The sequence below is a fragment of the Rutilus rutilus genome, assembly GCF_951802725.1.
Source record: "Rutilus rutilus genome assembly, chromosome: 23".
NCBI lineage: Eukaryota > Metazoa > Chordata > Actinopteri > Cypriniformes > Leuciscidae > Rutilus > Rutilus rutilus.
The window spans coordinates 19,557,518-19,581,989 of NC_140233.1; the positions used below are offsets into that span (position 1 = coordinate 19,557,518).

The following is a 24,472-nucleotide window of genomic DNA, read 5'->3' on the forward strand; positions in this document are numbered from 1 at the left end:
TGCCATGCTTCCTAATGATATCTCCTAAGGGTAGCATGTACAGAATGAACAGCAACGGTCCTAGTACTGAGCCTTGTGGTACGCCATATTGAACTTGTGATCGATAAGACATCTCTTCATTACTGCTACAAACTGATAACGGTCAGATAAGTATGATTTAAACCATGCTAATGCAATGCCACTAATGCCAACATAATTTTCGAGTCTATTTAAAAGAATGTTGTGGTCAATAGTGTCAAATGCAGCACTAAGATCGAGTAACACTAATAGCGAGATACAACCACGATCGGATGATAGGAGCAAATCATTTGTGACTCTAATGAGAGCTGTCTCAGTACTATGGTACGGTCTAAATCCTGACTGGAAATCCTCGCAGATATCATTTCTTTCTAAAAAGGAACATAGTTGTGAGGATACTGCCTTTTCTAGGATCTTTGACAGAAAAGATTCGAGATCGGCCTGTAATTGACTAATTCTGTATGATCAAGTTGCGGTTTTTTAACAAGCGGTTTAATCATAGCCAGCTTAAAAGTTTTCGGTACATATCCTATGGCGCTTTTCCACTGCATGGTACGGCTCGGTTCGGCTCGGTACGGTTCGACTCGGCGCGGAACGGTTCGGCTCGCTTCGCTTTTCCACTGCGTGGTACGACTCGACTCAGTACGGCACGGTTCGGCTCGCTTTAGCTCGGTTGCTTTTCCACTGCAGTTAGTACCGCTTCAAAGTGGGTGGGACTGATCGTTATAGCTGCCATCTCTACTACCATGACATCATCATATTAAATGCGAATTTTTCATTCCGTGTTTCCCCATCCACTCCTCGGCAACCAACGAGAGGAACGTCTGCACCTCGTCCACTGACCACGATTCAGCCATTTCTCTCTTTTTTTGAAGTTTATACTCTTTTTTTGAAGCAAATACTTTTAAAACAGGTGCTACAGCGTTGGCTGTTGTCTACTGGCTATTTAAATCTAGCGGGTTTAAGTGTCTCGTGTCGTAAATACAATGACGCTGGTAGAGATGATTCTGTCTGACCAATCAGTGATCTGCAGTGTTTTCACGTCACATTTTATGGCGCTTTTCCACTGCATGGTACGGTACGGCACGCTTTGGCGCTTTTCCACTGCATGGTACGGTACGGCTCGGTTCGGTACGGCTCACTTATGGCGCATTTCCACTGCATGGTACGGTACGGTACGGCTCGCTTCGGCTCGCTTTAAATGGTACCACCTCTGTTGAGGTTCCAAGCGTACCGTACCGATACTAAAATGTGACGTGAAACACTGCAGATCACTGATTGGTCAGACAGAATCATCACTACCAGCGTCATTGTATTTACGACACGAGACACTAAACCCGCTAGATTTAAATAGCCAGTAGACAACAGCCAACGCTGTAGCACCTGTTTTAAAAGTATTTGCTTCAAAAAAAGAGTATAAAAAAAAGAAAAAAAAAGAAATGGCTGAATCGTGGTCAGTGGACGAGGTGCAGACGTTCCTCTTTGGTTGCCGAGGAGTGGATGGGGAAACACGGAATGAAAAATTCGCATTTAATATGATGATGTCATGGTAGTAGAGACGGCAGCTATAACGATCAGTCCCAGCCACTTTGAAGCGGTACTAACTGCAGTGGAAAAGCAACTGAGCTAAAGCGAGCCGAACCGTGCCGTACTGAGTCGAGTCGTACCACGCAGTGGAAAAGCAAAGCGAGCCGAACCGTTCCGCGCCGAGTCGAACCGTACCGAGCCGTACCATGCAGTGGAAAAGCGCCATTAGTATCGGTACGGTACGCTTGGAACCTCAACAGAGGTGGTACCATTTAAAGCGAGCCGAAGCGAGCCGTACCGTACCGTACCATGCAGTGGAAATGCGCCATAAGTGAGCCGTACCGAACCGAGCCGTACCATACCATGCAGTGGAAAAGCGCCAAAGCGTGCCATACCGAACCGAGCCGTACCGTACCATGCAGTGGAAAAGCGCCACTAGTGACAAAGATGAATCAATGATATTAAGAAGAGGATCTGTGACCTCTGGAAGCATCTCTTTCAGTAGCTTAGTCGGTATAGGGTCTAACATACATGTTGTCGATTTAGATGATTTAACGAGTTTAGTAAATTCTTCCTCTCCTACAGGAACGAATGAATCTAATTTTTCTTCAAGAGGACTACAATGCACTGCCTGATGCGATACTGTAGTAGACGGTTGCATAGTTATAATTTTCTCCCTGATATTATCAATCTTGTTAGTAAAGAAGTTAATAAAGTCATTACTGCTGTGTTGCTTGGAAACGTCTGGGGTTGAAGATTTATTTTTCGTTAGTTTAGCCACTGTTTCAAATAAACACCTAGGGTTTTGTTTATTTTCTTCTAATAGGTTTGAAAAATAAGCAGATCTAGCAGCTTTTAAGGCCTCTCTGTATGCAATCGAGCTCTCTTTCCATGAAATGCGAAATACCTCTAATTTTGTTTTCTTCCAGTTGCGCTCCATTTTTCTGGCTGTTCTCTTAAGTGCCTGAGTGTGCTCATTGTACCGTCACGGCGTTGGACTATTTTCTTTAATCTTCTTTAAGTGCAAAGGAGCAACTGTGTCTAAAGTGCTGGAAAAGAGAGAGTTAAAAGTTTCTGTCGCAATATCTAGTTCTTCTAAGCTATCTGGGATGCTGAGATGATGAAACTGATCAGGAAGATCATTAATAAAGCAATCTTTAGTGGCGGAAGTGATAGGTCTAACATATTTGTAACACGGAGTCGACTTTGCAGCCTTGGCTAAATGAAGTTTACACGAGACTAAATAATGATCTGAGATGTCATCGTTTCAACGGCATCAACATTGATTCCATGTGATAATATTAGATCTAGAGTATGATTACGAGAATGAGTAAGTCCTGACACGTGTTGTCTAACTCCAATTGAGTTCAGAATGTCTTTAAATGCCAGTCCCAATGCATCTTTTTCGTTATCTACATGTACATTAAAATCACCAACAATTAGTACTTTATCTGCAGCCAATACTAACTCTGATAGAAAATCAGCAAATTCTTTGATAAAGTCTGTATGGTGCCCTGGTGGCCTGTATACAGTAGCCAGCACAAATGTTAAACGTGATTTATCATTTACACTAGATAGTGTTACATTTAGCAACAACACTTCAAAAGAATTATATTTAAAACAAGACTTCTCAGTAATTCTAAAGATATTACTATAAATTACAGCAACACCTCCCCCTTTGCCTTTCAGACGAGGTTCATGTTTATAACAGTAATCTTGCGGGGTGGACTCATTTAAAGTAATATAATTGTCTGGTTTTAGCCAGGTTTCTGTCAAACGCAGCACATCTAGATTATAATCTGTAATCATATCATTAACAATGAGTGCTTTTGAAGTAAGGGATCGAATATTCAGCAACCCAAGCTTTATCATTTGTTCATCCGTATTATATCTGTTTTTTATTTGTTGAACATCAATAAAAATTTTACATTTGGTGGCTGGTGTCTCTATTTTCACGTTCCGTGTAATAGAATCGCCAATAACTAGGGCACAATCAACAGGATTCTCAGTGGGTGTTTCACTGAGTGGGGAGAATCTGTTTGATGTTGTAATCGGAACGGAAGAGCGGTTTTTTGTCCCGCGACTATAGCGTCTCACCGTCACCCAATTGCCCTGCTGCACGGGCTCTACTTCAGCCGGAACCGAACAGTGTACAGAGTTCACTAAGCTAGTCGCATCCAAAGCAGTATCTAAAACCCTTGCACTCTTACAATTAACCTCGATTAAAGTTTGGATTCGTGTCTCTAGTTCTGAAATCTTCTCCGCCAGCCTGACTATCTTCCTGCATTTATCACATGTAAAACCTGTGCTGGCAGAGAAGGCTATGCTATACATGTTACATGAGGTGCAGGTGACAATAAGAGGAGAAGATGACGTGACTCACCGTGTTTGTTTGTTTGTTCAGTTGGGCTCTATTCAATTGTGTTCTGGATGACGATCATCAGGAATTCTTTATCTGGAGGAAAATGGGGAAAAGGTGAGAGCTACAGGATATGAGCGTTAACAGCTTGATAAGGTAAGTAAGACGGGCTGATAATGCGCTGACCCACCTGGCACCACCATGATGTCGTGTTTCGTGGACCTGATGTGCAGAAATGTCAGGTCGTTCTGGGGGTCGATGTCTCTGATCGTGCTCCTGGTTTTCAAAGACAGCTGATGCAGCAGTCCCACATACTGCACCGTCGTCGAGTTGTCTAGTGTCGTTCTGATGGGAATGCCTGAAAATGACCAGGTTAAGATCAATGGAACTACGGCTTCTAGAAAACAAACTAGTTTCACACTTATAGCATTTATCATAAAAAAGCAGCTTAAAGGGATAGTTCGGCCAAAAATGATATTTAACCCATGATTTACTCACCCTCAAGCCGTTCGAGATGTATATGTCAATCTTTTTTCAGACGAACACATTTTCAGTTATTTTAGAAAATGTCTTAGATCTTTCAGTGGTTATAATGTGAAGCTATGGGGTCCACCTCCTTCAAGTCCCAAAATGTGCATGCATCCTTCACAAAAGTAATCCATCCGGCTCCAGGGGGATAAACGAAGGCCTTCTGAGGGTAATCCGTGCGGTTTTGTCGTAAAAATATACATGACGTAGGACGTAGCGTAGGAAGCGTCGTGACGTAGAACGAACGTGACAGTGACAGACACCCACTGAGAGCCAGAGAGCAGAGCAAAACAAAACTCTACGTTCGTTCTACGTCACGACGCTTCCTACGCTACGTCCTACGTCATACGCCAGCATCCATCTCCGTGAACGCGCGTCGACCGCTACCGGAAGCCAGTTATTTTCGTTTATAAAGTTTTAAATATGTATCTTTTACGACAAAACCGCACGGATTACCCTCAGAAGGCCTTCGTTTATCCCCCTGGAGCCGGATGGATTACTTTTGTGAAGGATGCATGCACATTTTGGGACTTGAAGGAAGTGGACCCCATAGCTTCACATTATAACCACTGAAAGATCTAAGACATTTTCTAAAATAACTGAAAATGTGTTCGTCTGAAAAAAGATTGACATATACATCTCGAACGGCTTGAGGGTGAGTAAATCATGGGTTAAATATCATTTTTGGCCGAACTAGCCCTTCAATTCTAAGAAATCCTCATGCAAAATCAGTTTCTTCATCACTACTGTTGATTATTTAGTATAAATAAGTATAAAATAAGTATACCATATTATATTTTATTATATTATATCCATTCTCTATACCAGTTTTGTAAAATATTATATTATATTATATTATATTATATCCATTCTCTATACCAGATTATCCTATGTAGTTTTGTAAAATATGATATTATATTATACATATAACAGTTAATATAAGTACAGTAAAACCATGGTAAATTGTGATTAGGCCTAACGTTACCTTCTGCGTTAACGACTATTACGCCAATAACACCATTGAAGGCTTGAATCCTCTTTAAAGTCTGTTCTACTTCAGCCTTCAGAGATGAACAAAACAGTTAGGCAGATTAATACACGAGTCTAAGACATAAATATAATTTGTACGAATAATTCAACAAAAATATAGATCAAATAAAGTAGTTTACCATATTGCAGCACAGGTGAGTCTTCCGTTTGTTAGATTAACTGTTGAAATTAAGTTGTCTGTCTGAATAAACCAATGTCTGAATAAACCAATGTCAATGGCAATGTTTGTTCCTCGTTGCTATGGAAACAGAAGTAAATAAAGGTGAAACATGATCATGATGAACTATAACACGTCTTCAAGAATAAACTTTTTTTATTCCGTTATTATATTGTTTCTGTTAATGTTGCGGACTCACTCGACAGGCAGAAATGATATAAGCAGGCTGTTAAAACTGGTGTGCACAGTTGTGTTACTTTTCTCAGCGCTGATGAGTCATCATGAGTTAGTTGATGACGATAGACCAATTACAGTCGTTTGTGGTGGCAGGATATTTTAATCAATGTGCAGTAATCACTTCAGTAATTATTTAAACGGCAATGTGTTTTATATTATAACACATTTTGACAAACAAACGTATCCAGTGAAAGTAAAATAAATAATAAATAAAAATTCACGAATTGTTATTCGTGTTTTTTTTATTCATTTGACTTTAATTTAGCAGACAGCGCTCCCTACAGGATAATAATTGTACAGTACTTTTAATCCCATTCGGTCTCAATCTCAATCTCATCAATTTTATTTCGCTATGACCGAATAACACACAAAAACAACGAATGCGTTTTAACAATTTAAAACTGATATCTGCATTGTTATAATAACCTGTTAACTGCTTTAGTGTTTACTTTTTTTATAACTTAGTTGAAATCCAATCGTCTGATTTCTGAAGGATCAAGTGACACTGAAGACTGGAGTAACGATGCTGAATAATAATCTTTACATCAAAGGAACAAATTACATTTTAAAGTATATGTAGGTATACATTATAAGTACAGTATAAGTTATATTCAAATAGAAAATCGTTATTTTAAATTGTAATAATATTTCACAATATTACAGTTTTTTTCTGTATTTTTGATAAAATAAATGCAGGCTTGATGAGGATAAGAGACTTCTTTAAAAAACATAAAAAATAATTATGTTCCCAAACTTTTGACCGGTACACACTTACCGGTAGTTATAATCTTGATTTCCTCCCCAATGTTTACATTTCTGATCATCACAGTTGCGCACATTTGACCAGCAGATGTCGCTAGAATGCGGTTTTTCGAAACAAAATATCACGAGAAAAATATTATTTCTTTTTAATATATATATATTTGTCATTGCTTTTAAACCTAGCTTTAAATATAAAAAAAATATATATATATATGTTTAATGTAAATATTCTTGCTAACCTTCTGTAACCAATGACGTCAACAGTGCAAGGCGTCACGTGAAGACGCCCAGGCACGTGCACGCGCACGCACACGCACGGAGGAGCTCTGCAGAACAGGTGACTGACTGACAGCAGTGGTTGTGCGGTGATGATGACGTAATGTTGCTACAGATGGCGGTGTGTGCCAGGCTCTGTGGAGTGGGTCAGTCGCGGCGGTGCCGGAGGCGCCAGAGGCACAGCCAGGATCAGAACAGCGACTCCGAGGTGGACATGGACGAGGAGGAGGAAGAGGAGAGGGTCGTGGGCAAAATGAAAGACGAGCCCAATGGCAGCAGCAGCTGTCAGAATAGGCGCGGCGCGGGGCCTAGCGCAGCCGGAGGACTCTGCGGTTCTGCGGGCTCTGCTGGGCCTCCACACCCGCAGTCACTGCTGGATCTTCCGCCGGAGCTTCTGGTGCAGATCTTCTCTTCTCTGCCCGGCACTGCGCTGCCCAACCTGGCGCTGGTGTGCAAGAAATTCAGGCAGATTCTGAACACGGAAACAATCTGGAGGAGGAGATGCACAGAGGGTAATAATGTGTAAAACCATTTGGGTTTTATATTGTGGCTTTCTTCTTTACAGTCGACATATATGAAGTGGCACCGACTCATAAACACAAACAAACACACACACACATACATATGTGTATATTATGACACCGACTCATACACACACACACACACACACACACACACACACACACACACACACACACACACACGTGTATATTATGACACCGACTCATAAACACATACACATTGATTATGACACCGACTCAAACACACACACACACATTTCTAACAGATAATGACTTGAATGGACATCTATGATGAGCATGTTGTTGTTGTTGTTTTCAATCAAAACATTAATTTGGATATTTTTTTGTGGGACCTAAAGTCAGAAATGTTTTGGTGGTGTAATCAACCAGAAATTGTCAAATTTGCTAAGTGAGACATGATCCTGGATCAACATATTTTGTTGATACATGAACAACACTCATATTTGTATGTGAGTTGTGTGTGTATAAAACCTGACATTCCTGAAAAAAGAGATGTTGTAAGGAGTTTTTTCATAATCTTAAAAAAATATTATTATTTCTTATTTGTAATTGTTTATTATTTATACAATATTTCATTTCATATGATCAGAAAACCATATAACAGAAACAGAAATGACCTTTTTTGAACCTTGACTAAAATGTCATAATTTGTTTTACATATTTTGACCGTCTCACATAATGATTGAGTTGTGTACACTCACATGTAATCACTTATAGAGTCATTCAAATAACTTTTTTTTTTTTAGAAAATCTTATATATGTTTTGTTTTTTTAGTATGACACCAACATTAATACAAATATTAAACCATTTTGAGCCCGATTCAGACCCTGACAGTGTCAACGAACAAGAGGATTGTGCTGAACGGATTTCAAGCACAGACTTTACAAGCACGGATTTCACAGGATGTTTAATGTTCATGAAAAAAAAAAAAAAACATTTTAACCTCTTAAGTTCGTCAGCCTAAGGAGAAAGTTTTCTCGGGGTGTAAAAAACAAAGACGACAACTCTTCCTCTTCTCTAAAGCAGCCTGTTTATGCTCAAACAGCAACATTACACACTAACTAAAGTAAAAAAAAAAGTGGAATCATAATCAAGGACCCCTTTAAAAGGCTGTCTAGATATGAAATATCTCAAAAAGTAGCCAATGCACACGTAGTAAAAATTCATTTAGTTTAATATGTTTGCCTGTCAGTGTGTTGCTATGGAATGAAATGCATGATGTACACACTGGACTGGTGCATAAGTCGAGCGATTGGCCAAAACTGTTGGTGGGAAAGTCCTGATAAAATATTCAGGGTCTGGATTCACAGACATGGCTTAGATTAAGCCAGGATTAGGCTTTAGTTCGATAAGGACATTTAAATAGCTTTTATAAATGTGCCTTAGAAAAAGAAAAACTGGTGTGCGTCTTGAAACAAAACATATATTTAATTTTTTATATATTCACATATTTTAAGATGTGTCAGTGCAAGTTGCTTCCAGCTCAAACATGCCTTTTAGTCTGGGACTGTGTGCTGATAAGTGAACCTGTGAGGGTGTCACTTGTCTTATCTCAGTTCTTACAGTTATTACACCACCATCTGTTTAACAGGCCCTAACACCACTGCAATAATAGAATAAAGTTGAATAGAGTACAGTGGGACAGAATACTGTAAACTTGTGTATTATGTTGATCATCAGCTTAAAAGTTTGCACAGGAAATATGTGCATTCAATTTTATTCTGAAATGTAAGATACTAAATAGACCAGTAAGTTAGTTGACATGTTTTTGGTCTAGAGATGATTGTTTTATTTGTTTTCCCTCTTCTTTCAGAATTCGGGATGAGGGATGACCTGCGGAAGATGGAGACTGTGGGTATGTCGAGTCGAGATCTGTATGTGAAACGTAAGTAAATCTACTGTAACCACAAAAGCCTCCTATTTTGCCGGTCCCAATGAATTTGAGGTAATTAAAGAATAGTTCACCCAAAAATAAGCATTCCGTCATCATTTACTCGCCCTCATGTCGTTCCAAACCCATAAGACTTTCGTTCATCTTCGAATTTCATAAAGAGATCGTAAAACTAATCCATATGATTTGAGTGGTTTAGTCCAAATTTTCTGAAGAGACTCTATCGCTTTATATGATGAAGAGATTTAATTTAGGCTTTTATTCACATATAAACATTCATCAACGCACACATCAGTTGTGATAAACGGAAACTCAAGCATGTTCGCTTGACGTGCGAGAACCAATGAGGTTCACTCTCGTGTTACGCAGCACGTTTGAGCTTCTGCGAGAACCAATGAGGTTCATTCTCGTGTTACGCAGCACGTTTGAGCTTCAGCAAGAACCAATGAGGTTCATTCTCGTGTTACGCAGCACGTTTGAACTTCTTCAGGAACCAATGAGGTTCATTCTCGTGTTACGCAGCACGTTTGAACTTCTTCAGGAACCAATGAGGTTCATTCTCGTGTTACGCAGCACGTTTGAGCTTCTGCGAGAACCAATGAGGTTCATTCTCGTGTTACGCAGCACGTTTGAACTTCTTCAGGAACCAATGAGGTTCATTCTCGTGTTACGCAGCACGTTTGAACTTCTTCAGGAACCAATGAGGTTCATTCTCGTGTTACGCAGCACGTTTGAGCTTCTGCGAGAACCAATGAGGTTCATTCTCGTGTTACGCAGCACGTTTGAACTTCTTCAGGAACCAATGAGGTTCATTCTCGTGTTGTGCAGCACGTTTGAGCTTCTGCGAGAACCAATGAGGTTCATTCTCGTGTTACGCAGCACGTTTGAACTTCTTCAGGAACCAATGAGGTTCATTCTCGTGTTACGCAGCACGTTTGAACTTCTTCAGGAACCAATGAGGTTCATTCTCGTGTTGTGCAGCACGTTTGAGCTTCTGCGAGAACCAATGAGGTTCATTCTCGTGTTGTGCAGCACGTTTGAGCTTCTTCAAGAACCAATGAGGTTCATTCTCGTGTTGCGCAGCACGTTTGAGCTTCTGCGAGAACCAATGAGGTTCATTCTCGTGTTACGCAGCACGTTTGAACTTCTTCAGGAACCAATGAGGTTCATTCTCGTGTTACGCAGCACGTTTGAGCTTCTTCAAGAACCAATGAGGTTCATTCTCGTGTTGTGCAGCACGTTTGAGCTTCTGCAAGAACCAATGAGGTTCATTCTCGTGTTGTGCAGCACGTTTGAGCTTCTGCGAGAACCAATGAGGTTCATTCTCGTGTTACGCAGCACGTTTGAACTTCTTCAGGAACCAATGAGGTTCATTCTCGTGTTACGCAGCACGTTTGAACTTCTTCAGGAACCAATGAGGTTCATTCTCGTGTTGTGCAGCACGTTTGAGCTTCTGCGAGAACCAATGAGGTTCATTCTCGTGTTGTGCAGCACGTTTGAGCTTCTTCAAGAACCAATGAGGTTCATTCTCGTGTTGCGCAGCACGTTTGAGCTTCTGCGAGAACCAATGAGGTTCATTCTCGTGTTACGCAGCACGTTTGAACTTCTTCAGGAACCAATGAGGTTCATTCTCGTGTTGCGCAGCACGTTTGAGCTTCTTCAAGAACCAATGAGGTTCATTCTCGTGTTGTGCAGCACGTTTGAGCTTCTGCAAGAACCAATGAGGTTCATTCTCGTGTTGCGCAGCACGTTTGAGCTTCTTCAAGAACCAATGAGGTTCATTCTCGTGTTGTGCAGCACGTTTGAGCTTCTTCAAGAACCAATGAGGTTCATTCTCGTGTTGCGCAGCACGTTTGAGCTTCTTCAAGAACCAATGAGGTTCATTCTCGTGTTACGCAGTGAGTTTGGGCTTCAACAAGAGTTTTGTTTTTGCGTGTCAAGCAGGTTCAGTTGAGCTTCTGTTTATGTTCGCTGATCAATGTTTAAATGTGAATAAAACCCTAAGGCCTAGTTTCACAGACAGGGCTTAGATTAATCCAGGATTAAAGCTTAGTTCAATTAGGACATTTAAGTAGCTTTTATAAACGTGCCTTACTGATGCGCATCTTGAGACAAAACAATGGCGCTGATATATTTTAAGATATATCAGTGCAAGTTCCTTTCAGTTAAAACAGCTCAAACATGCATTTTAGTCTGGGACTAGACTTAAGCCTTGTCTGTGAAACCAGGGGTAAATCTGTTCATATAAAGCGATCGTGTCTCTATAGAAAATGTGGACTAAACCGCTCAATTCATATTGATTAGTTAGTTTTACGATCTCGTTATGAACTTTTTGAAGCGTGAAAGTAGTTGTGTAGCTGTCAATGGAGGGACAAAAATATCTCGGATTTCATTAAAAATATCTTGTTATAATTTGTGTTCCGAAGATAAACAAAAGTTTTACAGGTTTGGAATGACATGAGGCCGAGTACATTTTCACTTTTGGGTGAATAAATCTTTAAATACACAAGTTTGGGGTCAGTAAGATTTTTTGTTTGTTGTTTTTTTTGGGAGAAAGTAAATATTTTTATTCAGCAAAAGTGACAGTAAAAACATTATAATGTTACAAAAGATTTCAATTTCAAATAAATAATGCTGTTCTTTTGAACTTTCTATTAATCAAAGAATCCTGAAAAAAAATCTATCACTTTTCCACAAAAGTATTAAGCAGCACAACTGTTTTAAACATTAATAATAAAAACAATATTTTGAATTAGATTTCATTTTTATATTTTCTGTTTTTCATTTTTTAGTATGGTTTAAATTTGAGTAATTTTGTTATGTGCTTTTGTCATTTTCTTTAACAGATGGAGAGTCTGTTGTGATTTTCGTCTATATAGCTTTCATTTAGTCTTATATTTCAGTTTTATTCATTTTAGTACTTCAACGTATTTTATTACAGTTCGTAGCCAAAGCAACATTTCTACATTTTTTTTTTTTAGTTTAAGATTTTCATGTAGTACAAATGTTTCATATTATATCAGCTTTATTTCAATTAACGATTTGTAATAGTTTTAGTTTTAGTAAACACTGGAACTCCCGTCTGCCATTGTTTGGTCAAACAGTTAATCAACTATAATCAACCTAGTGATCTGCAAAAATCCTGATTCCTGCATCTAGAGCCTAATGTCTTTCTTTCTAAATGCCATGTAGACTTTTCAACAAAAAACAGATCTGTAAATGTAATGTTGTTGCTCCACCTCATTCCATGCCATTTGTCATGTCATTTTTCTCAATGCATTTTACGTTTACTTTAGTTCACAAAAGACAGATTTATGGTCAGTTAAACCAACTTTGTTTGGGTGGTTTGTTTAACTTTAGTAACTATGTTGGTTTAAACCAAAAATATTTCAGCAGGTGAAAACATGCATGCTTAGTGCTTATAGGGAGAGATTCCTTAGTTTGACGTTTGTATATAATTCAGTTGATTTAAAATTGTAACCATGCCAGGTGTATTAAAATATAATAAATCATATCCCCCAAGATGGCAGACGAAGGTTCTAAAGAAGTCTTATCACACTCTTGGCCGTATAAACATTCATTTTCACTTGCGTATGCGAGTGTCATTCTCACACTGTCAGCTATTGTCCTCCTTTGCCTCTCCTCTCTTCCTGTGGCGCACTCACCTGCGTACCTCTCCAGGTGTGAACCCGCAGGTGAAGTCGGGACGCTTTATGAAGCTCCTCCCTGATTATGAGCATATGGACTATCGGGACGTGTACACACACTGTATGTACTGTTTGTGTGAGAAGCTTTGTGGTGGGGGATCCAAATCACTGCCTGTGAAGGTGCTGGTTGAAGATGCTCTTTGCTAATGGTGTTTTGTTCCAGGTTCATTGCAAGTTAAACTGTCGGAACATGCTATCCATCAACAAGTGCCCCTATTATGTTCCTCTAAAGGTTCCTAATTTAGTTTTAAAGGTCTCCTACAATAGGTTTAAATGCATCCAAGGTAAAAAAAATGCTTTAATTTTCTCATAACATATTGCAGCATCACCTCTTTTTTCTCTTATCTGTTCTGATTGGTCAGATGACCCAGTCTGTTGTGATTGGTCTACTCTGCTCCAATCAGATGGCCCCTTGAGCAGGAGGTTTCTAAGTAGTATGTTTTTATTTAGTTTGTCTTGCATATTAAATGAGATTTAAGGCTGGGTGAAAGTACATGTTGTTCGCGTGCAGCCAATGGAGACCACAGGCTAGCATTATGCAAATTTGTTACAAACCTACACAGGTTTGTGCAGGAAATGAGACTGGAATTGCTGAAGACTCGTTTCGGGCAGTTCAGAATCGTAATTTTAGTACTTCAACTTCAAAATATTCATTTTAGTTAGTTTCCAAGGCAACATTTTGAATTAAGGACAGTATTTCAATAACCAAAAACAATTTTTAAGTTTTGTAGTTATTCAACAGTGTGTCACAGATTCTTAACTTATTTTGAACATGGAACATTCCTTTAAGGCTGAATCCCAGTTTGCATAGTTCTACTGCGCACTGAAAGTGTTTACTTCACTGGTGATGGGGAAAGTGCATACTTTTAAGTGTGTAGTCACCGCTATCAGGACCGACTGTGGCTTATTACATCATACATGTTGTAACCTTGTTACATTATTCATTCATCTATTGAAATTCATTGCATTTAGACACATTATTACTTTTTATATGCATTTAAATTCTGGTTTAGCATTACATTTCCTGCCATTTTTTTTTTTTTTTTAAGTTTTCTGTAGCACAAGGATTTGTGGTTAATATTAGCTACAAGCATATATTATTCCACTGGAGATAATACTTCATGTATGTTTGGCTATTTTTTGCAATGTACCAATTTGGAACGCACTAATGCTAATTTCACAGATTATTTAGTATGGATAGTATGCATATTGGGACACTGCCTTGTTTGGGACAAATTGATCTGATAGCAGCACAAGGGCAGCTTCTGCCGAGCGCCTTTGCATGTGTGTGTCCTGCATGCGTGTGTGATAGACACAGGATGGCAAAGGCTGCGCTAACATCAGCTGACTGTGTGAGATGCAGATGAATTAAAAGTGACCAAACATGGATACGGTTTAGCCCTCTAACTCCGGGTATTTTTTATTTGGTTTCCAAGTTGCATGGCAAAAAAAAAAAGTTGCATATACTCACACACTCAACATGAATTCATGAGTTCATGCAGAAATGCCCTTGCGGTGATATCACCCCATCTAACGTTCTTCTGGGTTTGTTCTGTGTTGTATGCATATTTGTGACACACAAATGTCATGATTTGTATTTGTTTTCTAGTGTTACATCCCTATAGACACATCCTGGGTCTCTGGCAGCCTGATATCGGCCCCTATGGAGGACTGCTGAATGTGGTGGTAAGACTAAGATCACAAACAAAACAAAAAATTACAATTTGTAATTATACTTGCAGATAATATAATATTAATGAAATAAAGGCCACTTAAAGAGAGTAGACTTTCATGACTTTGTTTCTTAACACACTTAAGTACAATTTTAAAAAGTCGACTTGTCAGTCAAGTTAAAAGTTTTACTTTAAAATACTTTTTAAATCATTGTTTTATTGATCTACATTTTAAATATGGACAATACAACTATGAAATTATAAATAAAAATGTCCTTAAGTCCCAAATAAGTTGGTAAAAAAAAAAAGCACTACTAAATGTAATTGAATTGCAAATTAACATTGTCTAATTGTCTGAAAACATTACAATTATATCACACTTAAGTATATTTTTTGAAAGTATGTTATTTCTATAAAAAGTATGCATAAGTGTACTACCTTTAACAAGGGATTGTCGGACAAAATTTAATTTAATTTAATACTGTGAAGCTGCTTTGATACAATCTGTATTGTGAAAAGCGCTATACAAATATACTTGACTTGACTTGACTTGACAAATGAAAGTAATTTATTACCTTACGTTTCATTCTCACCACATTTGTTTTGGTCTGTGCATTTCATACTTGCCCCGTTGAGGCTGCTTTGGTTCATTTCAGAGTCTAAAAATCATGTATGGATGCATATTTTGAAAATTCACTTGGAATAGGATAGTATTTTTAATGTATGATTTGGGACATACTGCATAGTATATAGCACCCAATAGCTTGTCAAATATAAAACTGTAAATTGTATATATATATATATATATATATATATATATATATAAAGCTCTGAATCAATATATATATGACCATACACATTAAATGTACAAGTGACAAGTGTACCATATTTTAGATGTTTAACTCTTTCTTGCTTTGATCATTTTAGGTTGATGGTCTATTCATCATAGGCTGGATGTATTTACCACCCCATGATCCCCGTGTGGAGGACCCCATGCGTAGACGGCCCCTTTTCCGTATACATATGTGGGAGAAAAACAAAGCCACAGTAGAATGTATGTACGGACACAAGGGCCCTCATAAAGGAGACATTCAGGTAAAACGTACCATAATCAACCATAATGGACAAATTTTGCCACAGTTTTTACAAAATATTGACCTTTTTTTCCAGACTGTGAAGAAAGATGAATTTTCCACCAAATGCAACCAGACCGATCACCATCGGATGCCTGGAGGAAGGCAAGAGGTACAGTAGGAAACTGGTGCTGGTCCGACAGATTTATATTGACAGAAACCTGTCAAAATAAAAGTTTTATGGATTAACACTTGAAAATGAAGAAATTAAGACATCGACATTAGTAGGGCTGGGTAAAAAATATAGTTTATTTTTTTTTTTTCGATTTAAAGGGGTGGTTCAGGATTTTAGACATCGGACCTCATTTCCAAGTTAGCCTGGGTGTTATTTATCAGTGGAGACAGTTTGAAAAAAATTTCACCCAGTCCTTCCAGTTGCATAGTTCGCCGGTGCTAGGATAGCGCGAGTCAACGGTAACTGCTAGCCTGCCATTAAAACAGTTTTACCCACTCCACAGTACACCAAAAGCAAATAAATGATAACGCCAAACTATCGATGTAAATGTCTGTTGAGAGAATAATGTTAGAAATCAAACTCGCGCTAGCCTAGCACCGGCGAACTATGCAACTGGAAGGACTGGGTGAAAATTTTTGGAAAACTGTCTCCACTGATAAATAACACCCAGGCTAACTTGGAAATGAGGTCCGATGTCCAAAATCCTGAACCACCCCTTTAATCTATTCTCATTTTGAACCGTTATCATTTTTCAAATCCCAAGAATCGATCTTTACGGTCTGTGCTGTTTTCAGTTGACAAATGAACAGAACTTTTTCTGGAGCACACGTGATATCTTCCGTTTTACTACTGCACAAAACGAAAATGAATGAACATCAGAAGGTATGTTTAAAGATCAAGTACAACTTACCAGAATCCATATCCATTTCACATGTGATCACTCGATCAGTGTTTCAACCACGGAAAGACATCATTAAAACAGCTTGTAAACAATATAACATAATGTTACCTCAGAAAATCAATTAATGTCCAAAAACTTGTTAGTCAGCTAAAAAAAAATGCAGCATTTTGCTAAATATATGTATCGGATTGCATATTCCAGGGCTCCAGACTGTGACCAAATGGTCACATTATGCTACCTTTTTTCTTGCCGGTGCATCCATTTCTATTGCACATGAGAAACATCAAACGGCAAACTAAACAAAAGTGAAAAGAAACCAGCGCAAACTCAGAACTGGTACTTGCAGGCCGATCACGATCATGCAACACTGTTACTACACTGTTCTGGGAGATCCAGTGAGAAGCATTAAAATTCGGCACAGAATTCTATGTTATAAACAGATATCAGATCAAATAGCACTGACCTTGAAACCAGGAGAATCATGAACGAAGTAATGGAAGGCTTTTCAATCCACAAATCACCAACATTCACCATGGATTTAATGTAGCAATGCTAAATGTAACCATGGTATTGTGGCTGAAACCTTTTTTTTTTTTTTTACACTTTTGAGAGTGAAATTCAAGCACTTTTCAAAGGGCTTTCAAGTGTTTCCCACCTTTTTACGCACTTCGAAGCACAAAGTAAAGACAGCAACACAAAGCAAGAAACATAAGGCAGTTTTGATTTATATGCTGTTTAATGTTGACGATCGCATTATTTTACATATGCATCTGCTTGCATATAAAATCGCTCGTTTCTGCTTCTTCTTTGCCTGTGTTTTGATCTGGAGATACTGCACTCGTTCGGAAGATGTGTCACAGCGCCTCCTACCGTATAACAGTGAAAACACGGAAAGCCGTTAAATCTCGTCAATGGCAGGGAAGCGTTTACTCATTAAAGTCGAGAACTCGTCAATGGAGGAGAAGAGTTAAATTACCTTAATGATGACAAATACTGAATACTAAACATTAGTAATGTCATTTTACAGTTGTACTGTAAAATAATATTTTCTTTAAAAACTCTTTGATTTCTTATTTTACAGTACGAGTTACAATTCTCATGTTTTTACAATAATAATCGGTTACACTTTATTTTAAGGTACTTATTTCAAATAAGTACTGAGTAATGTTAATTAACTGCATGTAATTACTGTTATGGTTAGGGTTAGTTACTTGTAATTATGCATACTCTCCTTTATTTCTTCATATCACACGATATGTATGTAAATATGGCGCACCTCGTCCGTGTGCTTGTGCAGGAATTCAGAACGTGGTTGGAGGAGGAATGGGGACGAACGCTGGAGGACATTTTCCACGAGCACATGCAGGAGTTGATCCTCATGAAGTTCATTTACACCAGCCAATACGAGCAAGTCTTCTTCATGACCTCTTCTCACCCCAAAATTCTCTGTGTTGCAACTAACACATTCATCTCCCCAGTTACGTTTCCGGCCAGATGTGTTTCGTGTGTTTTAAATACATGTTTGTTGGTTTCAGTAATTGCCTGACATACCGGCGGATCTATCTGCCCCCGTGCCTCCCCTCAGACCTCCTGCAGCCGGGCCTCTTCAAAGGGACGTATGGCAGTCACGGCCTGGAGATCATCATGCTGAGCTTCCATGGCTCCAAGGCCAAAGCCACCAAACTTACTGTGAGTTTGATATCCATAGGTATAGCTGTCATGATGCCAGGCAATCATCACAGGACAGGAGGAAATTGTATTTGTTGTTCATTTATTGTTGACTCTAAGCATGGAAACATAATGAAGATTCAAGTTTCTGGGCATAAAGTTTGAATTAGCACAAGCCGTTGACACACTAAGGCTGCGTCAGGTAATTACTGCACAACCGCTAAGAAAGTTTGTTCTATATAGTATGAATGTGTGTTGGACGAATGTATATCTGGACGTACTATATTTGGCATGCTGTCACTCTCATGTGACCTACCAGCGTCAGTTACGCCGCTTCACCTTACATTTATAAAACCCTCACCCTTTTCGCCTACTATTTTAAGAGGACTGCGAATTCATACATGCCTCTTTTGTCACATACTATTTTCCACCTGTAATATAGGAGGCAAGTATGTGATTTTGGTTTTTATGACGTTTTGTTATATATATGAAGAAGCATGTTTAATTTAATAAGAGCAAGCATTAACTACTTACATCTTTGGGTCTACAATTTAACATTTATGTATTTAAGCAATAATATTTAAATTGCAAATGTTTGATGCACAATTTCACTATTGGAAACTATATACAGTGCTATGCATAAGTTTAGACACCCATACTAAAGTTGACTAAAAAGAGGAATAAAAAATCATCTTTTGGAAACTGAACTTAATGCCTTAATTTAAAAAATTTGGAAAAATCCAACCTTTAAGGACACCAATTTTCTTTGTGAATGAATAATGTATCGTAAATAAATAAATGTTCTTCCTTAAAATACATGGTGCATAAGTGATGACACCCCTATGTTAAATTCCCATAGAGGCAGGCAGATTTTTATTTTTAAGTGTTTTTTTTGTATTTATTTTTTAGGATACTATGCATCCTGATAAAGTTCCCTTGGCCTTTGGAATTAAAATAGCCCCACATCATCACATAGCCTTCACCATACCTAGAGATTGTCATGGGGTACTTTCCATAAGATCATCTCTCAATGCAAATCAAACTAGCTATTAGGCTAACTGAAATAAACCCATGCCAATCTCTAGGTATGGTGAAGGCTATGTGATGATGTGGGGCTATTTTAATTCCAAAGGCCAAGGGAACTTTATCAGGATGCATAGTATCCTGGATCCATGAAGTAACTGGCCTTTAAAAATAAAAATCTGCCTGCCTCTATGGGAATTTAACATAGGGGTGTCCAAACTTATGCACCCTGTATTTTAAGGAAGAACATTTATTTATTTACGATGCATTATTCATTCACAAAGAAAATTGGTGTCCTTAAAGGTTGGATTTTTCCTAATTTTTTAAATTAAGGCATTAAGTTCAGTTTCCAAAAGATGATTTTTTTATTCCTCTTTTTAGTCAACTTTAGTATGGGTGTCTAAACTTACGCATAGCACTGTATATATATATATATAAATCTTTCAAAATACTGTTTTTCATACTTCTACTACTAATAATATTATCTAAAGTAATATTATTTTAAAAAAGTTATTATGAATGGTTTATAATTTAAATAATAATAAACAGTAATTTTATATAAATAAAAATGTAGCCTATTCAATTCTGAATAATCTATTTAAAAAATATATAAAAACAAAATTAAGCATTTTTACTACATTTTAACATTTAAATATATGTTTTTTTTATACATTATCATAGTTTATAAGTTTAACAGTTAATAATTAATCATTATTTTGTTGTTGTTATATATATATTAGATTAGACATAAGAAATAAAACATTTAAATACAATTAATCAATTATTTGTTAGTATTTGTTAAATGTAATATCCGCATATACAAAATAAATAAATTGATTTAAACATTATTTTTATTATTTTTCATAAGTAATAATAAAAACATACTTATTTATAATTATAAGAATTCTATTTATCATTATTTTTCCACAATATTAGTGGTTGAAATTATTTCAATAGTTGGACATTTATTTGACCTTTCACATTCAGGAATATCAGGAGAAAAAGTTGAGTGCCAGTGCTGCCAGATTTTACCAGTAGGTGTACGATCAGGTGTTCATGATAAAAAGTGATGAAATTGTCGATTTTTCCAAATCATTTCTTGTTAAGCCGTCTCTCTCTCTCCTTGTTGCTCTTGGTCTTCAACACTCAGTTTAATGTTAATGACAAAATGATGTCTGAAATGTTTTCAACTCTAATTCAACTATTCAATGCTTAAATGTGTGAAATGAAGGCCTCCAATACAAGCACTGTATTTACAATGTTCACTTTTATGTTTCCATATTGTCTCTAAACCGAATAATACATAATAAATGAATAAATAACATAAATACCATATTTTCCCCAAAGTGTCCAGCTCTAAAACTTTACAAAGGTTCAAGCTAAGGTTCGAACAACATCTACATTGTCTTATTTTGCTTGTTGATCACCTCACTTGTTTGTTTTCTAGGGGGATCCCAATGTGCCAGCAGGTCAGCTGACGTTAGAAATAGACCTGAACCGTCCGGTGCGTCTACCAGACCTGGAGACCCAGCGCAACATGGAAGAGCTGTCTCGTCTGGTGCGGGGGGTGCACGAGGAGGCCCAGGGCGGTCCACAGGGCCGGGACGCCCCAGCAGAGGCAGCAGAGGCTGCAGAGGGGGCGGAGGGCTCAGATTCAGCGCCCCCTGCTGGAGCGGAGGGGGTCGAGCCGGGAGAACCTGAACCTCAGCCTTTTGTGCTGCCTCTGGGAGTCATGGCCCGTAATGAAGTGTACCCTCGCACCTGCAAGATGTGGTGAGTGCCGTATCGTACGTACGTAAGTAAGTAAAGATTTATTTATAAAGCACCTTTTAAAACAGTGTTTACAGAAGAGAAATACATGATACAAGACAATACATACACGTATAGAAATAAGATAGTCAAGTCACCTTCATTTATATGGCGCTTTTAACATTATAGACTGTTTCAAAGCAGCTTTACAGTGATAAAATATCGAACTAGTAAAATGACTAAGTTTGTGGTACCCCGTCTAAATGGAAGAGTCAGAGAGCCTCTAATTTCTAATTTCATTTAATCTTAAACATTAAATATTCTAAACATTATATCAGGATTATTAATTCAGGCAGGCACCAATATATTAACTTAATTTACATTTTAAAGTTAATGTACATTTTTATTTTAATAATATTACTCATTTGATTATATTTATATATTGTAAATACTTATATTTGATAAAAATAGGCGAACTACTAAAATCAATTTACAATTTTAATTTGTTAAAGTGAATAACTTTATATTTTTATTTTATGTCTATACAATATTAAATATTATTTATGACAATTTATATTATTATAATATCTACTTCTATAATCTATACCAATTTTCTTTTTTTTTATTAAACAATTAAAATATATTTTAATTGTTAATGGATAATTATTATAGTCCATATAAAAATAATAGAAAATAGAAAAGAAAATGATTCAAAATCTATTCATTTAAACATTTATATTACTTAGTATATTATTATATTCATTTTTAGATAATATATTATTATAATTTATATGTGATATTTTAATAATCTGTTAAACTGAATAATTCTATATTGTTATTTTATGTATATACAATATACAATTTTATTTATATGACATAAGTATATTGTTATATTATATATTTCTATACAGAAATGCTACCCCCAAAAAAACAAAAACAAAAAAACAATTTAAATAAATGTAAATTGTAAATAGTTAATTATTATATGAAATATAAAAATGATATAAAATATAAAAGAAAATTATTTTAGGTTTAATTAAATTAAAATATTATATTAATTAGTATACTATATTAATTAATTTTTAGATAATTATATTAAGTAATATATTACATATACAAAAAATGTGTGTATGTATATACAGTGCTATGCATAAGTGAATACACCCATGCTAAAGTTGACTAAAAAGAGGAATAAAAAATCATCTTTTGGAAATTGAACTTAATGCCTTAATTAAAAAAATTAGGAAAAATCCAACCTTTAAGGACACCAATTTTCTTTGTGAATGAATAATGTATCGTAAATAAATAAATGTTCTTCCTTAAAATACATGGTGCATAAGTGAGTACACCCCTATGTTAAATTCCCATAGAGGCAGGCAGATTTATATTTTTAAGTATTTTTTTTTTTTAAATTTAGGATACTATGCATCCTGATAAAGTTCCCTTGGCCTTTGGAATTAAAATAGCCCCACATCATCACATAGCCTTCACCATACCTAGAGATTGGCATGGTTTTATTTCAGTTAGCCTAATAGCTAGTTTGATTTGCATTGAGAGATGATCTTATGGAAAGTACCCCATGCCAATCTCTAGGTATGGTGAAGGCTATGTGATGATGTGGGGCTATTTTAATTCCAAAGGCCAAGGGAACTTTATCAGGATGCATAGTATCCTAAATTTAAAAAAAAAAAAATACTTAAAAATAAAAATCTGCCTGCCTCTATGGGAATTTAACATAGGGGTGTACACACTTATGCACCATGTATTTTAAGGAAGAACATTTATTTATTTACGATACATTATTCATTCACAAAGAAAATTGGTGTCCTTAAAGGTTGGATTTTTCCTAATTTTTTAAATTAAGGCATTAAGTTCAATTTCCAAAATATGATTTTTTATTCCTCTTTTTAGTCAACTTCAGCATGGGTGTATTCACTTATGCATAGCACTGTGTATATATATATATATATATAACATTAATATAAAGTACACTTGAAAATGATTTAAAATGTAATAAATATAATTAACTTTATAAATATAATTATTAAATTAATAATATTAATTAGTATGAATTAAATCGAGGCAATCGTTTTAAATAGTTTTATTCAAATCTGGATTTTCTTTCCTTCCTTCAGTTTTTATGGAACAGGCTTGATCGCTGGCCACGGCTTCACGAGTCCGGAGCGCACGCCGGGTCTGTTCGTCCTGTTCGACGGCGACCGCTTCGGCTTCATCTGGCTGGAGCTCAAGTCCTTCAGCCTGTACAGCCGGCTGAGCGACCAGCTGACCCACGCTCAGGCTCCCAGCATGCAGCGCTTCGAGGCCATGCTCCGCAACATGCAGTCGTGGACGTCCTGATAGCCAACCTCACACTACTGTAGCCATCAGGCACACACTCTGGTATTACGCTCTCCGCCAGACACACACACACACACACACACACACTCCCGCTTGCATCCGCACAGCTGTATCCACAGCCACACGCCCATACGGTTGTATTATATTAGGCCTTTCTTATCAGCTTTTTAATTAAGTTATTTTTGTAACCTGGAAATGGCGACGAAGATGACGACAATGTGAAACTCACCCGTATACTCTGCTGAGCGTGCCTCTGATACCTTTATCAGACTCTAAATCCTGTGGTTCTGTGCTTTAGAAAAATACTTTAAGCGCTCGTCTTCAGTGTGGCGACATTTTATCCAGTTTACTTCTTCAGTTTTTCTTTATTTACAACTGCTTCCATTCTTTCGCCAACTTTCATTGAAAACGAATGACTTCCAGACGCTTTGTCAATGTTTTCACCCCATGTATGTATAACATTCAAGAAAACAGCCAGAATCTCTTTACTTTATATTAATCACACCGTTAAAGTTCCAAGCGAGTAGCTGATTGGTTATCCGCCAAATTTTACGACCATGACGACTGTCTCATTTCCTCATGATAGTGATTCTGTTCATCTAGCTGTGCAGCTCTCTTCCAAGTGCTCTTCCCTACGCAGACGTTTATCAGAGGCAGAATTCCTCTGAATATACTTTTGTATTTGACTGCAGCATTACTAGCAATTGAAAATGGAAAAAAAAGAAATCACTATAATGTAAAGTGAATATATATGTAAATGCATTGGAAATATTTAAACATTTATCAATATATTTCAGCTTTGTTTAAGGATGATTGTATATATGATCGATGAACTAATTTAAGTATTATCGCCTGTGTTTACAAGTTGAGTGATAATTGTTTTAAGTGGAATATTCTCCTAGAATTGGCTGTTTACGTGGACTGATATCGTACAACTATTGATTTTATTCCAAATA

The 24,472-nt window shown here is 37.1% G+C and overlaps 2 protein-coding genes across 3 annotated transcripts; one reads left to right on the top strand and one right to left on the bottom strand.

The window, feature by feature from the left end:
* Positions 1–3,884: 3,884 nt before the first annotated feature.
* On the bottom strand, positions 3,885–5,714 carry LOC311282922 (dynein light chain roadblock-type 2-like). The gene is made up of 4 exons (XM_084397038.1): positions 5,602–5,714; positions 5,418–5,493; positions 4,095–4,262; positions 3,885–4,000 (listed from the first exon to the last, which is right to left on the bottom strand). Exons 1-4 carry the CDS (start codon positions 5,602–5,604, stop codon positions 3,957–3,959), a joined length of 291 nt encoding a protein of 96 aa, XP_084253164.1. The 5' UTR covers positions 5,605–5,714; the 3' UTR covers positions 3,885–3,956.
* Positions 5,715–6,921: 1,207 nt separating this feature from the next.
* Positions 6,922–24,220, top strand: fbxo31 (F-box protein 31). Of its 2 annotated transcripts, XM_084397036.1 has the most exons (10): positions 6,922–7,426; positions 9,271–9,342; positions 13,030–13,116; positions 14,665–14,741; positions 15,656–15,823; positions 15,899–15,973; positions 18,016–18,125; positions 18,254–18,407; positions 20,857–21,182; positions 23,294–24,220. In XM_084397036.1, exons 1-10 carry the CDS (start codon positions 7,018–7,020, stop codon positions 23,514–23,516), a joined length of 1,701 nt encoding a protein of 566 aa, XP_084253162.1. In that variant the 5' UTR covers positions 6,922–7,017; the 3' UTR covers positions 23,517–24,220. The 2 variants fall into 2 exon arrangements, with proteins under 2 accessions (XP_084253162.1, XP_084253163.1); XM_084397037.1 differs by lacking the exon at positions 13,030–13,116 and having other exon boundaries at positions 6,923–7,426.
* Positions 24,221–24,472: the final 252 nt, after the last annotated feature.

What these genes read in the sequence shown, in the direction of transcription:
- LOC311282922 (XM_084397038.1), bottom strand. An exon ending in AATAGTCGTTAACGCAGAAG is followed by an intron (nt 4,263 to 5,417) that starts GTAACGTTAGGC and finishes GGTCATTTTCAG; the next exon opens with GCATTCCCATCAGAACGACA. An exon ending in CGACATCATGGTGGTGCCAG is followed by an intron (nt 4,001 to 4,094) that starts GTGGGTCAGCGC and finishes ATTTTCCTCCAG; the next exon opens with ATAAAGAATTCCTGATGATC.
- fbxo31 (XM_084397036.1), top strand. Translation starts at nt 7,018, where the DNA reads ATGTTGCTACAGATGGCGGTGTGTGCCAGGCTCTGTGGAGTGGGTCAG. An exon ending in GAGGAGGAGATGCACAGAGG is followed by an intron (nt 7,427 to 9,270) that starts GTAATAATGTGT and finishes CTCTTCTTTCAG; the next exon opens with AATTCGGGATGAGGGATGAC. An exon ending in CCAAAGCCACCAAACTTACT is followed by an intron (nt 18,408 to 20,856) that starts GTGAGTTTGATA and finishes TTTGTTTTCTAG; the next exon opens with GGGGATCCCAATGTGCCAGC.